Genomic DNA, 15,821 nt, shown 5'->3' on the forward strand with positions numbered 1-15,821 from the left:
GGAAACAAAAGTATTTCTGAGAGATTAAGCTAGTTAAAATCCACCATCTGTTCAATTTTCATGGTGCAGATATGCATTTAAAGTAAAAATTATCTCACATAAAAGTCTTTATAGCATGGGAAATGTACTCCTTCGCCCACAATAACTTTACATATGAAAACGAAGCCTTTGTAAGGAATATGGTACAGGTTTGTGGATAAAAGTTCAGCAGGGGCTTACAGATTTATGAATAACAACCACATTTGATTGATCACTGGGTTTAGTGAGAAATTTCATTTGAACTACTGTGATATATGAAACTTATGTGCATATCAATAGATGTTGCATTTATGTTTCCAAATAATCATTAAACTTGTTTATAATAAGAAATTCAACAATAAGAAAATCAACAAGGGCACATAAAAGGACAAGAAATAACAGAACAATCAGGAGAAAAACAACAAACGGTTAATGTCAGAGAGACAGTTCTTATGTCTGTAAACTAATGATTTTCATGTTCAAACATTTTGTTGTGTTGGTGTGGAGAGAATATGGGATGTTCATAATGGTTAGAGCAGAATTTCTGTGTTCAGTGTAGGACAGTTTGTTGGGGGACAATGCCTTTGTAGTAAATCTGCTGGAAACAGCTGCTGCATCAACAAAGCTAGAGCACAGCAGTCCTTTCTGATTGTGGCCGTTTATACCCATCTTCTGTGTTAAATGCTTGTCTTCTGCTGTTTTGTAACCTCTGTAGTCTTGTCTTCTACTTTGGGTGTAACGTCTGTTGTAGCTAACTGATCTTGTACAAACAGTAGAGGCTGAAGTTTTATCAGAAGCAAACCAGAGCAAAAAGAGAAAGGTAAACATTTTACGTCAGAGACTTTAGAGGAAATTTGGGAGGGTACCAGTTGACAAGGTGACTAATAGCTGTTATTTTTTTTGGTGTAAGCTCTTGTATGTTCAATCAGGTATATGTATAATTTGACCTTGCACCATTGTAGAAAGTACAAGGTGCATGTTATGATATACAGCATGAGAAAATTGTCACTTAGCTGACTGGTAGAATAATATATAGTGTCTTAAGAGGGAGAAGGTGTTGGAGAGGTCCCTATGTTTAGTCACCGGTAGAACCATGTGATCAGTTGTGATGTAAAGTTACCATAGTAAACCACAGAACCAGGCACCAAGCTCTGAGAGCTCATTGTCAGGTTTAAAGTCTGTCACTAACCATGTTTGATCTTGTAGGAGAGAGCGTCAACATTGGCTATTGGGAAGTTTTCATAAATTATTATGTGGCTAGCAAACAAACACTGGGGCATATTTACTCTCTGTCAAAGAGAAATTTTTTGAATCAATATCACCTATAGAACTAATCAGTATTGTACGTCCCAATTATTTGCATTTGTACAACCCATAACTTGGACCCACAGTTTGTTTTTGTAGCCAGAACCTTTCATCCTCAGTTTAATAATTTCTCTAGTTAAAAATGTTCAAATATCTATCCATAAACTGTTGTTTAATTGGTAAATACTTTTTTCGTTGGTAAACAAAACAAGTTTATAACTGTATTAGAAAGCTGTAGTTTGGACAGACTGGGACCTTTATAAAAGGAGGAGAAAAAACTATGCAAGGGAGATAATTCTTATCTGTTCACCAAGGGGATAATTTTTTCTCTCTCAATCAGATGTAAAGGCAGAAATTGATTGTTAAATGAGCAAACTGTTTGCTTTCTGACAAAAGTGGATAATTCATGATGAAACTATATTGATATTTGACTCTTGAATTAACATATTACACATCTATAGTGTGGGTTTTTGTGTGAACAAAGTTGTTTGCACTGTGAATATGTCATCTTAAAGACATACATAACAAGGCCAGAGTTTATTCTTTGAATGTCATTTTAGCACACCCCCAAATCAGTTTAAACATCTCATTACTAGTGAAAATGGCTCTTCAATGTTAGAGTTAAAGTCAGAGATAATTTGCATATAGATCTATGCATGCATTTGTTGAGCTTAAACAAAACTGGCGCTGCTAATTTGACTGAACTATTTCACAGTGGTAAAATTTTCAGGCAATTACAGCATTCTTGTAGGACAGACAAAGCTTAGTGACAGTGTTCCTCTCACCCTATTGTTCTCATGTTTGAACAAGTAGCTATTGGCCCCCTTGTGGAGAATACTGTATCAGTCCAGAGGAGCTCTCTCTCTAGTTTGGCTGGTTTTGGTGTACACTCAAAATGCAGCGGCTAACTGTTGGTCAGCTAACTGGGGCTGGACAGGTAAGCTATCCTCAGGGGGTGGTCAGAACAAATGAGTTCACACTGTAGCAGTCCCCCCTAGGGCATCAGTTTATCACCAGAAAGAATTAATTGCTGTTCTGGTAATGTGTATTCCTGGACTAAATGTGTACTAGCTGTTGAAGTGTCTTGTACTTGCTTTGACTTTAATCGGTTATGCATGTTCCATATATCATTTTTTCAGACCTTTTTTCAACTGTTTAGTATAGAGTAGGGCCATGAAGTGCATTGAGAAGGAGTAAATTCAATTAGAGTTTAAATGTTTCTCTTTAGATTATGGCAGATGTCATAATTGAGCAAGTTTCTTTCAGTTATTTTGGTGAGGGAAAGTTCAGTATTTTACAGTAAGTCTGTAGAAAATAGTGAGTATAAAATCTAGGTGAATGGTATGAGACAGAGAGAGTGGGAGAAAAACAGTCATCAAATATTACTGTAGCAAGGGAGGAAAGATGCGGGTAGATCAAGAAGAGTACAGTTTCAAATAAAGTAAGACAAACTCGATTGCACCCAAGGGGAACTACATTGCTGAACAGCATGCAACTTACCGATTCTGGAAAACCATTTTCTGTATTTGTTTTTTGTGAATCTTTCCAGTGTGTCTGTCCTTAGTACAGTTAATCTGTGAAAAATTCTGGCATGATGGCTTTCTGGCAGGAGAGCTTTGGCTTACTTATTTATAAGGTCAAAGAGGTTATTCAAAACATGGAGGAAGTGGGATGCATGTGTTTATAGGGTAGTGCCAAGCTTTTGGGGAGGGTTTATGTTGGGTAGATTACGAGAGATTAGTGTTCAGATGGGGCAGACATTATGTAGACAGCTGCGAGACATCCACTTGTTTGGAAGAATTGGGAAGTCTGTGGGATAAGGCTGGATTTATGTTTTGTAGAAATTTCAGATTGACATGGAACATTGTGAGTTGGTTGATTGTGTGGCCAGGGCTTTGCTTGAGTAGATCATGGATTATGATGCATTAAACAAGGGTAGAAGAGACTTTCCTTTGGTATAATGTAACAAAAAATTGATAGAATTGGATTAGGGTGAGACAGAGAAGTTTGGAGGAGGACTATGAATTCTCACATGTGTCATTCTTGGTCTATTTTACCCAGTAGAGACAGTAGCATTTGGTGAACCCTGCTGGGTAATTATGTGACTGTCATAGGCTCATTGGATGGTCCACTCATTTTTCTTGTCTTCAATCGTGGGATATCTGTCCAGTCAGATAATGAATAGGACCTCAGTACAAAAACTGCCTAGAGTGCCCTTTTGAAAAACAGAATTGTGTTACAAAGTCTTTCTAACATGACATAGTCATTCCTATTTCAAGAAGAAAATGATAGAAAAGACAGTTCCTAATCTAGCCAATTGTAAACACAGACTTGGAGGCAACATATGACATTTTATGCAGATCATAAAATAGAAGGATCCAAATATTTGATATAAAAAGAGTTATATTAAAAATCTTCAAACAATTGAACATTCTAACAGTGCTTTGGTGAGAAAGGTAAATAGGATTACATTTGTACATTAATATATATATTTATCTATTGAATTGCTTTTTAAATAAAATCGCAAGGCTTTATATCCCAAACGATCATTTTAACTCAAGGCTTTGGTTTGAATTGATGCATTTCTGTGCATAGTGTATGAAATAAAAATTGAATCTTTGACATTTTAATCATCTGACATTTAAAAGAAATTAATTACATCCTGTATTTTTGGATTGGTTTTTTTTAATGTGAATGTCTAAAGAAGTGATAAAAAGAAGTTCAAGTCTGCTTAAAGAGATTGATCAAGTTCATCTGAAAGAAAGTCAGATAATGGCTGCAATAGATGTGTTCGCGTATTCAAAGTTAATGTTTACAACTCCTGTACAAATTTGAAAACCACCAAATTTTTTCTCTTAGTTAGAAACCTTTGGAAATTGAGAAATCTCCACTCTAGTGAAAGCATTAACATCATAGGTAAACTTCAGGAGTCATTAAGACTATATTGTAATGAAAATGTTGATGATATGTAGACATAATACCAAATTTTGTCATTTTAAAATTCCACAAGTTTAAAGTTTTTCATGTGTACGAACAAAGGTTTCTCTTTTGAAGCAATGGTTACATTGGCCTTGCTTCATGACTTTTACCATGAGAACAGTACAGTTCTGATGAAGCAGAATTTTGATCATGGACTTGTTTGTTTCCATGCCACATTAAACAGAAGTGGGGAGTGAAATAATTTTAAAGAAAAATGAATGATTGTATTAAAATCTAATAATAAATCTAAAGCTTTAGATGTCAGTATTGACTAGTTGTAATAAGCTGATGTAATGCCAGTGAAAATGAAATAAAGGGCACATTGTGATCAATCAGAAGATAGTGAGAAGTGAGGGATCTAAGGTGCATTCATTGCCATAAATTTTATTCCCCAGACATGTAATATATGAAGAATGTAAGACGTGTAATCGATGCAACAAAACTAAGCCTTATTCATCACCTGGGGGATGAGTACATGTATTGTTGTTTTAATTTGTATGCCAATATTTGTGAATATGTGAAACTTCATAAACTATTGATCTATCAGACAGTTGTAGGATATTTAACAATTGCTAATGACAGTTATGGTTTATGTTGTGTATATGGTGAATAGAGGTAGTGTAATTTACTGGTTTTCTGAATTGGTGAGAGAGAGAGAGAGAGAGAGAGAGAGAGAGAGAACAATTGAGATTTGGAGAGGGTAAGACCATACAGAGGCTGGATGACTAGGTCCATTAAGGGAGCTCCATTAACCTTGCTCAGCCTAGCAGACAATTCCCATTTCATCTTCTGCCAAGTCCTAAGCAGTTAGCTCATGTCTCCCAGGAGAGTCTTTCTGTAGTCAAGGTGTCAAACATCATCTGCAAAAAAATGTTAATGACGCTGTGTGACATGAAATGGTCATATTTTGTCTACTTCAATTTGCAGAGTGTTCTTTTAAGGCTGATAATCTATAAGCACAACGATACCAGAAAAACAAAATTCTATCTATCCCAGAGGTCCATGCTATGATCATTTTTCATCCCACTGAAACCAATTTAAATGAAGATTTAGGTCAGAGAGGTGAATTGACTCATTTCGTCCAGAATTAAGATATTGACTGTTCTTCATCAGGAATTCCTAGAGTCTTTGGGTATACTAGTGCAGAGCAGTTTGTAGGTGTCCACCACTTATTGATCGTTGTAAACACTGCTGTATCAAATTGTACATGCATTACGAATGAAAATAAAATATTTTTAGTTTCAAATGGCTAAGTCCTAACATGACCTCCTTTGCACAGAATTTGCTCATAATAATTTTCTGTCAATGAAATCATTAAAACGCAGAAAATAATGTTGCTATTTATTGCAAACTTCAACGGTTATGTAAAAACAAGAGTACAGGAGAGGAGATGAATGGAAATTAGATTGTCTGAACTAATAATCCTTCAAATGTCTGATAAAATTTTGTATTGATTTTCTCTCCTAATTGAATTGTGTCACTGTGATGTAACTGATGTGACTGGGGTTTTTTTTGTAGATGGTGACCAGGACAAAGAAGATCTTCGTGGGAGGACTGTCTGCTGCCACAACAGTTGAAGACGTTAAAAACTACTTCTCACAGTATGGAAAGGTAAAGTTTTATAGACCTACATATGAAAGAGAGTGAAGCTAATACAGTAAAACATCATTACAACAAACACACTTACAACGAATTGCTGATTATAAGAAATTGATTGTTATTCACTATATGGTTAACAAGTACGGAAAAAATATGATTGGATATAATAGCAATTCACACCTTGGATAAAACAGTCGCCATTTTTATTTTCTGCATGTTTTACATGAATTTTCTGATGCTTTGTGCAATTGTACCACTATAGGGGGTTCTGAATAGTCCTTGTAATGTACAGTGAAAGTTTCTAAGTAGGCAAAGATATCTTAAATGTTCCAAAAGTTTCATCATTGAGGAGGTCAGAATATATTGACCGTAGAATGAGAATAGCACAGTGGAAAAGAGGCTGTTTCAAGCACCAATCTCTACAAAACTAAAAAATAAGACATTCGCTATATGAAAGGTAAAGGAAAAAAAAATTAGCCTGTACATTGTATTTTATAATGACAGGCCATGTGACTTGTCTCCTTTAGTCTGTCAAAATTTACATGAAAATGGATTGAAAGTTGGGCAAAAAATGAAAAAAAGGCAATAAAGTGTCCCAGCAGGATCTTTGATAAGGTTCAGATTTACATGAAAAATAAAATGAAAACCATGTCATTGCTCTGTAAGCATGCCCCAGAACATCATCAATAAAAACTTTACTAACCATGGGGGGAAATGCTAGTAAGTTGCTTTACATGGAGAGAATGATAAAATCAAAATGTTATAATCAGGTATGACCCTGTGGCCTGTTTTCAAGATAAGAATGTACATGTGAAAATCGAGAGAAGTAAACTGTGACTCATCGTAATGATAGTTCTGGGCCCATTGCTAATAACAGACTGAGCACAATGATAGGAATAGCATGTAGGTATAGTGTGGGAACTTTACATCCGCATGTAGCAGACAAGTTGATGTATAGGCTCTGGTGCCCTTGTGAGGGATACAATGTATAGTTTTCTCCCAGAATATATCTCATGACGTGGGTTATTCAAGGCTATCAGTGTGGACCCTGCTCTTTATATTTTGGGGAGTCGTAAAAAACCTTTAATCTGCACAAAAGCTAGATTGGTCTGGAGAAAAGAGTGTGGTGATAAGAGAGAATTTCTGAGGATTGTTGTGACATTTCCTCAGCCTTTCTCCCACTTTCAATTGCTCAATAAATGTAGGTTCAAACTTGTCAGGACTTGATGTGTATAGATCACACACAGAAAAGAAATCAAGACATTGTGATTAAAGTAATCTTAGTGTTGCCTGGCATTCTGTATTCCACAGAAGAGTGCCCGTGGAGGGGGTCTGAATATACCCACAGGACTTTGGGACCAATATGTCATCCTTTTCGACTTCCTATATGTTATATGTACAGAGATCAACCAAGAGTTACGAACTTGTGTATATGTTTATTTTAACACTTGTGTACCAAGGTCAGCTGTAAGATAACAGTATTACAGATACTTAGATATGTCCACACTGGGATGACCCTCTTAATATGCAGGTGTGCAATGTCAGAGAAGATAATTATCATTAATGTCAATTAATGTAACCTAGTCCACTTACATGAGACAAATAATCACACATGTAACATGCTGTAATGGATGGGTTAAATTCAGGGATCACTGGTCACTGGTCATAATTTTGATGTATCGAGGGTCTGATATATCTTGTCCAATGTTCACTGATGTGTGACCTGGTATCTGACATGAAGTGCAGTTTCATAAGTAGTGGAAAAACTCCTGGACCTGTGGTCTCTACTCAGTTGTGTATACATTCTGTAAATAAATTGCTCTGCTAAGCTTGGACACACTGGTCACTGAATGATAAACATCACCTGGGCCCTGAGAGTGATAGAAACATTGTGCATGATCGCTCACACCAGAAACATAAACACTAATTTTCATAGAGGATTGTTAGATCACCTGTGACTAATGAACAGGAATAAAGCCACTGTATTTCCTTTTTACAAGATTAATGTTGAAGTATTTTAACCTTGAAAGGAAAATTAAAAGAAGTTGCCCACAGGTTAGCAAAGAGTCAGAATTCAGTTTAACAAAGATTATCAAAGTGTGAGATTTTAAAGTGTTACTGGCAGTGACCCATTGTAAGTCATTAAAAATTAAGAAATACACATGAATGAATAGCAATAGTAGCCTATATATAGAGCACATCACTGACATTTTAGGCAGAAGTCTAATTTATGTATTATATCTATCCTGAAAAGTCTCTGTCTAATTTATGTGGGAATAAGTTCAGGAAATTAAATAATCGTTTATTGAAGAATATCATGATCAAGCCTTTTTTATGTTCTTTCAATTGCTTTCTCCAGCCTCAATTATCATAGATCTTGTTCAACTAAAGAATTTTAAATGCCAGTAAACAAGATTAGGAAATGTTTAATTTAGGTTAAAAACCAGCAGGATAACTGCTGCACATGAACAGTTTGCAAATCATCCATTAGAAAAAGAAGGTTGGGTTGATTTACATGTGAAGTGTACTTTTTAAATGTCTGAATCACTATTTTTGTATTCAAGATTATAAATGGGTTGGGGGTGGTTGCATAATTTGATTATTTGTCTGACTGAGGAAAAAATGAATAATAAAAAAAAAAGAAGATAAACAAACTGTCAGCAAGTTCATCTTCAGTAGGTTAGCCATGCAGTGTTAGGAGTTATCTGTTTTTGTCCCGATCTGCTTCATGTCCATTTTGTCTCAGCAGGGATATGCTCTAAATATGCTCATTCCATATCGGCAACTGTAAAGAAGTATTAAACTTGCATTCATGACCAACGCAAAATACATAACACTATCTCACTAGTGATAGGCTAAGTCTAACGATACACATAGAAATTAAGAGTTGAATTTTCAGATTTACTACACAGGCATTTGACATATAAGAAACCCTGTCTTATTTTGTTGATAATAAAACAAAAAAAGGAGTAATTAGTGGTGATAAATGCTTTTAAAAGCATGCATTCTCTGTTTATTCCATCAATATTTCAAATTCTGTGATCATATTTCACTGTAATTAGTAATGATATACACTGTCAGAATGTTAATGGTCTTGAAGGTGAATTTCCTTAGTACATGTAAATGCGTAGGTGTAGGATGTCGTCTATATAATGTGATTCATTCAGCGGACAGTGGGTTTTCACTGAGTTTTAATGGTGTAAGATTTGCTTTGTATTGCCCAAATTGGTGAACTCGCAATGTTGACTGTCCTCTGGGTCAGTCAGGTGTTGTGACGCAAATTCACACATTTATTTTTATCAGGAAAACTACACACTTTTAGCCACGTAGATATAATAAGTAACACCTTTGTTTTGCAATAGTGTCATAAATAAAATGTGCATATATCTATCCAAATTTGTCGACCATATATCGGGATGTACTGTTGTATTGTCTTTGACATAGTTGCACTAGCCAAGACAAGTCCTGAACCATGCAAAGTGCTGGGCTGCATTCATCTGCTGTGCAGTAGCTCCATAATAACCAATGCCAAATGATCAAATCTTTAATTGGTAGTCCCTTGCATTTCCCTCATGTTTAAAAGTCTGATTTGTGACTGCTTAAAATAAGGGAAAAAAGAAGAGCTTTTTGTACCAAACACTGTAGCTGATTGAAGTATTGGAATTCACTAAATAAGATCTTGTAATATATTGGCCTTTGTGGTTAAAATGCAGGCAGAGTGTAGCATGAAATCAACAATGTGCTTTTGAGCTGATAATATCTTAATTGCCATTCAGCTGATAGAATCTGCAATCAGGTTTGAATGAATATTCTTATCACCCCTTTGTTTGCAAGGAAAACATGCAATATCCACACAGTTCTGGGGGGAAAAGAACCCCAACTAAAACGTTTACTCAAGAGTCTAGTATTTGTGGATTGAAGTAAAAAAAAAGTAGGTGAATTTGACACCTATTGATTAGGGAGTTGTAGGAGCAGCGATAAGCCATTGAAGCCTGAATAATCAGCAGCATTGGAGGGACCTGGAGTGACCTTTTGAACTTGAGAAACAGAGTATCTACAGTTCAGTCTAAAAATACAGCATTCAGAAGAAATTGAAAGGAGATTTCAAATCTGAAGCTATAGATCAAGGTCATGTAGTGTCTGTATCTCTGTTTTTAAAAAAATTCTTTTCGAAAAGGACATCACTCTAGCTGCTGGAATGTATGCTGATATAATGCCGACATGGTTTCATTGATAGGGGTATCTAGACTGCAAGCCGGCTAACAGCAGCCTTGCTCATGTTGCATTGTGGCACTGATAAACCCCATCTCATCATGTCAGTTAGCTGGTAGATGGAATAAACACCTTGCCATATTTGTTGAGAATTCTTCCATTACCATGTAAAAAGCATTTTATTTCAGGCATCAATGACATCCTTGTACCGATACACCACAAATTCACCATTCTCTTTGATACTGGCATTAAAACTTAATGTCACTAATATATTATATTCCTATTACATTCTAAAATCAATAGGCAATATTGCATAAAGCAATTGAAAATCGAGACTAGCAGTACATTGTTATAAATAAACAGAGAACCACTGAACAAAATCACCAACCGTGGCATATTCCAAAGCCAATATATGGAAGAGAAAGGGTGGAGTCACAATCAATCACTGGCATATTGAATTTCTGGGAGCATTGCTGTAAAGGTAAATGTTGGGAATACGTGTACATAAATAATATGCAAAGAAACCAATTAGTGCAAGAATATACACAGATACATTTATTATGTAGAATGCGTGCAGAGATCCCATTTATAAAGTCCATGACATACAGTGTTGTAATAACGCAGCAGATATTAATTGGACATCAACCACGTCATTAAGTTCGTAATTTTGTTTTTGCTATACCACGAAAAAGGGTACCTAGTATAACAGATTTGAACAATACTGATTTCCTGATACAAAGCCTTGAAAATCTTCATACATAATTAAATGGCAGCGTATGGCCTTGGACTTGCACACAACCACCTGATATTTTGACCTGACTTTTTTTGTGCTGGGTCTTAAGGTTACTCATGCATAACCATATTTTGACAATAGAGGTACTAAAGCAACAAGAGCGATAAACATTTTGGTTGTTTTAGCTATTGTAATTGGGGTTTTAGTTAACCATTCTTCTGATGCACCAAAAGCCTTTGTACTGGGAAGGAAAATCTTTAATTTCGTAATACTTTATTGAACTGCAGTTTAATTCAGGCCGATTTGAAGGTTCATTGTCTAAAAACAGTGTTTGAAATGGGATTCAGAATAGTGTACAGATTGTGGTTGATGGCCTTTCTCTTAAGCCTTTCTGATTAATATCCACTCTGAAGAAAAAAATTAATACATCTGGGCACTAAAGCTGTGAATAATGTATAAATGTGATGCATTTTTTGGTTAGCAACTTGGAAATCTGCAGAAAGCCAAACATCTGTACTGCTTGTCACTACAAAGAAAGTGCCTCTTGTTATGTATTAATTTAAGAGACAGGGACCTAAGTAACTTGTCATTTTATGCTAGTTAAATTATTAAAATTTAATGACATACACTGAAAATGAGATGGAAATTAAGGTGATATTAATAATGGGCCAGATAATTAACTTTTCTCATGTTAGGAAACAACTGGCATTAGGGAACAAGAGGGGATGTATGGTCCCAGAGAAGACTTTGCTGAGTATTTGATGATCAAGTGCATGTTCTCAGCTTTTAGAAATTGGGGAAATATTGCTTAATGTTATTTATTGAAATTCAAACTGGAAGAAAAATTGCCTTCTCAGTCCAATCAAGAATTTCTTGTAATCAAGGAATTTGAGTGCTTGCGTCATAATGTTTTATTTGTGATATATATCTATCTAAAGAAAATGTGATAATTTCTGAGATTCAAATTGTCTTTTGTGGGTTTTTGTTGTCCATTATTGAAATAAGACTGCTTTTGAAATTTTGTTTAATGTTGAACCAATTGTATGTATAAGAGACAATGCACAAAGCTCTAAGGGATGTGACTTAGAAATGTAGCTAAAACATTTCCATATATCTACATTTCAGACATTTTTGCCTTTGATATCATTACCAATTGTAATGATAGCCATTTTCTCAAAGACACAATGCAGTTGTGAGCAATGTGCGTATGAATCTTGATAAATATAGTACGTCTATTCTAATGGCTGGGAATTCTGACTGAAAGGAAAGTGAATGTTATATAAGTAATAAATTTCATTTTTTTGAAAATACAAGCTACAATAGTACATTTTGTAACACACTTCATAAAGTGTATTGGCATGAAGCATCACAATTCATGCCCTCGTATATTTTTTGAAATGTATTGAGTATCATTTTGGTAGAGTATGATTAGTGTCTGTGGACTGTCCGTTGGTTGTACATGAGAGTTACTTGTTCTGTGCTGTTGTAGGTATATGTTACTAATCTGGTTACTGAATTTGTATACTGGGTGGTGGGGTACCATTAATGTCACTGCTACTACTGAGAGAGACAGCTAATGTCACTGATCCTGTAGTATGTAGAGTGGCCGGGACAGCTGAATCCTAAGAACAGGTCTGACATTGTTCTACATACAGCTACATTCCTACAGTGTCAAAATGCTTACTAATAGTGTCAGTACCAACACATTTTACACTTGCAGAGGCAAGCACCTGCAGTTATGATTTTTATGCTGCAGAAGAAAGAGAAAGTAAATTTGAAGATCTTTGGAATTTTTTCCAATGGTTGTCACATATTGCAGTGGTCAGCAGTTGATAAGAAGTGTATTGATTAAACTTGTCCAATAACACTGCCCTAGCTTTACAAACCAACAGGAATAGGCCCTTAATTTGTACCAAGAAACAAACAATTTCCTTATCAGGACAGTCATTCAATAAAGCATTGGCCATGATGAGAATTTGCTAGAATTGATTTTACTTATCTCACTGTCTTATACGAACACCATCTACCATGTCCAAGATAGGATAGTCCTGTTTTTTCCTGTCTGTAGGGAAATGTTTGCTGCATGCTTAATTAATGGCCAAGTTCTCTAGCTGGAAACATTGGTGAGATGTTTGGTGCCACATAATGAAAAAAAAAAAGTATAGTTTAAAAATTGTCATTTGTGGTTAATATAAAAATGTTTTCCCCAACAAAACAAGAAAACTAGACATCATTGAATGACAAAGTTGAATATAAGATAAATTATGGAATAGGTAAATATAGCTGTAAGATGTACAATGGTGTTGCTGTAAATGAATATTATAGTGGTTGTTATATATACATTAATTGTATCAGAAGGCCTCACCTTCGTTTGTTCTGTATTGACTTGCTGCTTCGTGGTTTGAGCAGTGTATTGGTCATCAATATTTAATAGAAATTAAAGAACATTTGCTAATTTCTACATATCCCTGTTACTTGATGTGCCATTTGCCATGCATATTTAAAGAAAATTGGAGTATCGTTTTATATCCTGGGGCAAATGTAACAGGCCTTATGTAATTAATGACAATTTATTTCTTCATATCTTGAAAGCCAAGGAAAAAGTAGAAGAGGGTTAACAAAATGGAGAAGAGAAATATCTGGATAGATTGATGCTTGCATTTATCCCCATGTGTATCGAGTGTTAACACAATTTACAAATAAATATTGGCTTTTATGACAATTTTCATGTCCCTCTGTAATTATTAATGACTTTCATAGAAAGTAGTTAGGGAGGGGATAAAGTTGAATAAATAAGTGTTTTGAATATAATAGGGTATTTATTGACAGGTTTTGAAGCCGCCGAGACTGGGGTCTAACTAATGTAAGCATTTCCCCTGTAATTAGAATTCAGATCCATCCCTAAAAGGAGGCTCAGAGTCCTTACTTTCTGCATTGTTTCCTCCGGGTAGAACAGCCGGTATATCAGGATTTGCTGACATGTAAACTTTTCATTTTCTAATTAATTTTGTGTCATGAAAAGATTTTCTGACGTTAAGTAAAATTGATTGGTCCAAATAGTTGGCAAATTAAGCAGGGGATAGGGGGTACTTTGTTGTATGGATGGGAAACTTGTGTGACAAATAAAGGGTTTATGAGAGGGAACACTAATGTGGAAGTTAAAGTTGATGCCATCATTTCATCAAAGTCCTGAGTGTTTGAATAGAAATCCTAGACATGCTAGATGTGATAAAATATACACTAATTCAGTGAATTTTTATTAAAGAACCAGCCTCCATCATCAAAAATGCAATGAACATTGATAATGAGACAAGATGCATGATTATGATATCAGGGTTGTAACTGTTGATTATGTAAGACAAAAAAAGTCCTGATTGTCTGTGAAGCATGCTATTCTAAGGGCTAAGTATTTATGAATATAATGACCCAATAAATGTAGGAAGTTCGTCCAGGAATGCTGTTGATAGTTTGAAGCTAATCACAGCTAAATCTGATTACCTCTCACCTTGGCTTTGTTCACTGTCAGAAGCCATTAGAGCAGTCATCAGCTCAACACAGACTCCAGCAGGAGATGCTTTATGTTCTCAGCACTGCAGGCTGCTAGTGGGATGACCAGGGGGTTAGTGGGATGACCAGGCCGGATTTGACCACAGGGAGACTGTCATGACAGTGTAGCTTCAGTGTGAACAGCCATTAAATAGTAATTAAGCAGTTGATCAGCTTTGTAAAAAAATAATATTGCAACCTGACAAACTGCATGATTGAAATGATTTTTAAAAAGTTGATTATGTGAAGGGAGATCCTATTGATGTCGTGTTGCAAAATTATACTAGTCTTAGAACATTTGTGAAAGATCAAGATCACTGGTGATTTATTAATTGATTCAGTAGGCAGAAAACTACCTAGTTGCTCTGTGAAGTATTTTGTGTTGTTTCCATTCAAATAAATCTTCTTTTAATGTGAGATTTAATGCGTAGATCTGTGTGATTAATACCAAAATCTATAAAATCTTGGTTGCCCCTGGCAACATTGATAGGGATGTACATATCGAAGGAGAAGTCATGATTTGTTGTGTTCGGGGGATCAGACCTAATGTTTGAACACCATCGCAGGTTTTAATTCAGCATTTTCTGGAGTATATTTTGTATGATAGAATATTTGACCACTTTTTGTAGGGAATTTGTTGTAATTGAAAAATCCTTAGTCAAAACGGCTACATAACAAACAGAAGGGAATATTTATAGACACAACACTATAGGCATCAACAACATTGTAGATAGTACAAAAACTGATGATCATAATTCCAAATTAATGTGGAGAATGACGTATGTATGATATATCAATCATATCCTGGGATTGACTCATTAGAAGACTTCATAGACTGGGCTGTCCCAATCAGAAAACCACACACATTTACCAGTTCCTCAAACACTCGGTGGCTTCTTTTGTGAATCGGCGATAGTATCAAGAAAATCTGCCTTCCCAAACACAAGGTGAAGCTATGAACGTAAGGTCTGTGACAGATCACAGCAATAACACTGAACCGTCAAATTAACGTTGAAGTTGAAAAAGTAAAGTGCCATGACTCATAACAGTTACAGAATGTTTCCCGATTATTTACAGAATTTAATAATTGACAAGTGAATTCCATTGAAATGCATAGGTGTCGGAGGCCTCCCAAAGGGTTAAATTAAAGAAAATTATATGGGTTTTTTTTCCTTCTGAATGTAGTAATCAAAGATATTTGAAATCATCTTAATTTGAAGGAAATAGTTTTCAAATTGTGTTTTTGTGAAATCCTTTCTAGAGGGTTGAGAGTTCAGCTGGCCTTATTCTAGACATTGCAATCATATTAGGGCTTGAATGATGAGTAGATTGAATGGAAGGGTGGTTGAACCTGCATTGAGAACTGAGATTATGTCCAAATGGATGATGATTTTGTGGGGGATGACACTGATGCTGCTTCAGTAAGGGA

The 15,821-nt window shown here is 35.4% G+C and overlaps 1 protein-coding gene across 24 annotated transcripts in view; it reads left to right on the forward strand.

Moving 5' to 3' along the window:
* Positions 1-15,821, forward strand: part of LOC125653100 (RNA-binding protein Musashi homolog 2-like) — a 51,723-nt gene that overhangs the window by 6,807 nt on the left and 29,095 nt on the right. For 13 of the 24 annotated variants that reach the window (XM_048882463.2, XM_048882484.2, XM_048882508.2 and 10 more), the window contains exons 6-7: positions 770-838; positions 5,821-5,913. In XM_048882463.2, the coding sequence (XP_048738420.1) occupies positions 770-838; positions 5,821-5,913 (162 nt within the window). The remainder of the gene's footprint in view (positions 1-769; positions 839-5,820; positions 5,914-15,821) is intronic. The other 11 variants (XM_048882478.2, XM_056149751.1, XM_056149780.1 and 8 more) reach the window with 1 other exon arrangement.

Source organism: Ostrea edulis, chromosome 1 (genome assembly GCF_947568905.1).
Source record: "Ostrea edulis chromosome 1, xbOstEdul1.1, whole genome shotgun sequence".
In the NCBI taxonomy this organism is placed as follows: Eukaryota; Metazoa; Mollusca; class Bivalvia; order Ostreida; family Ostreidae; genus Ostrea; species Ostrea edulis.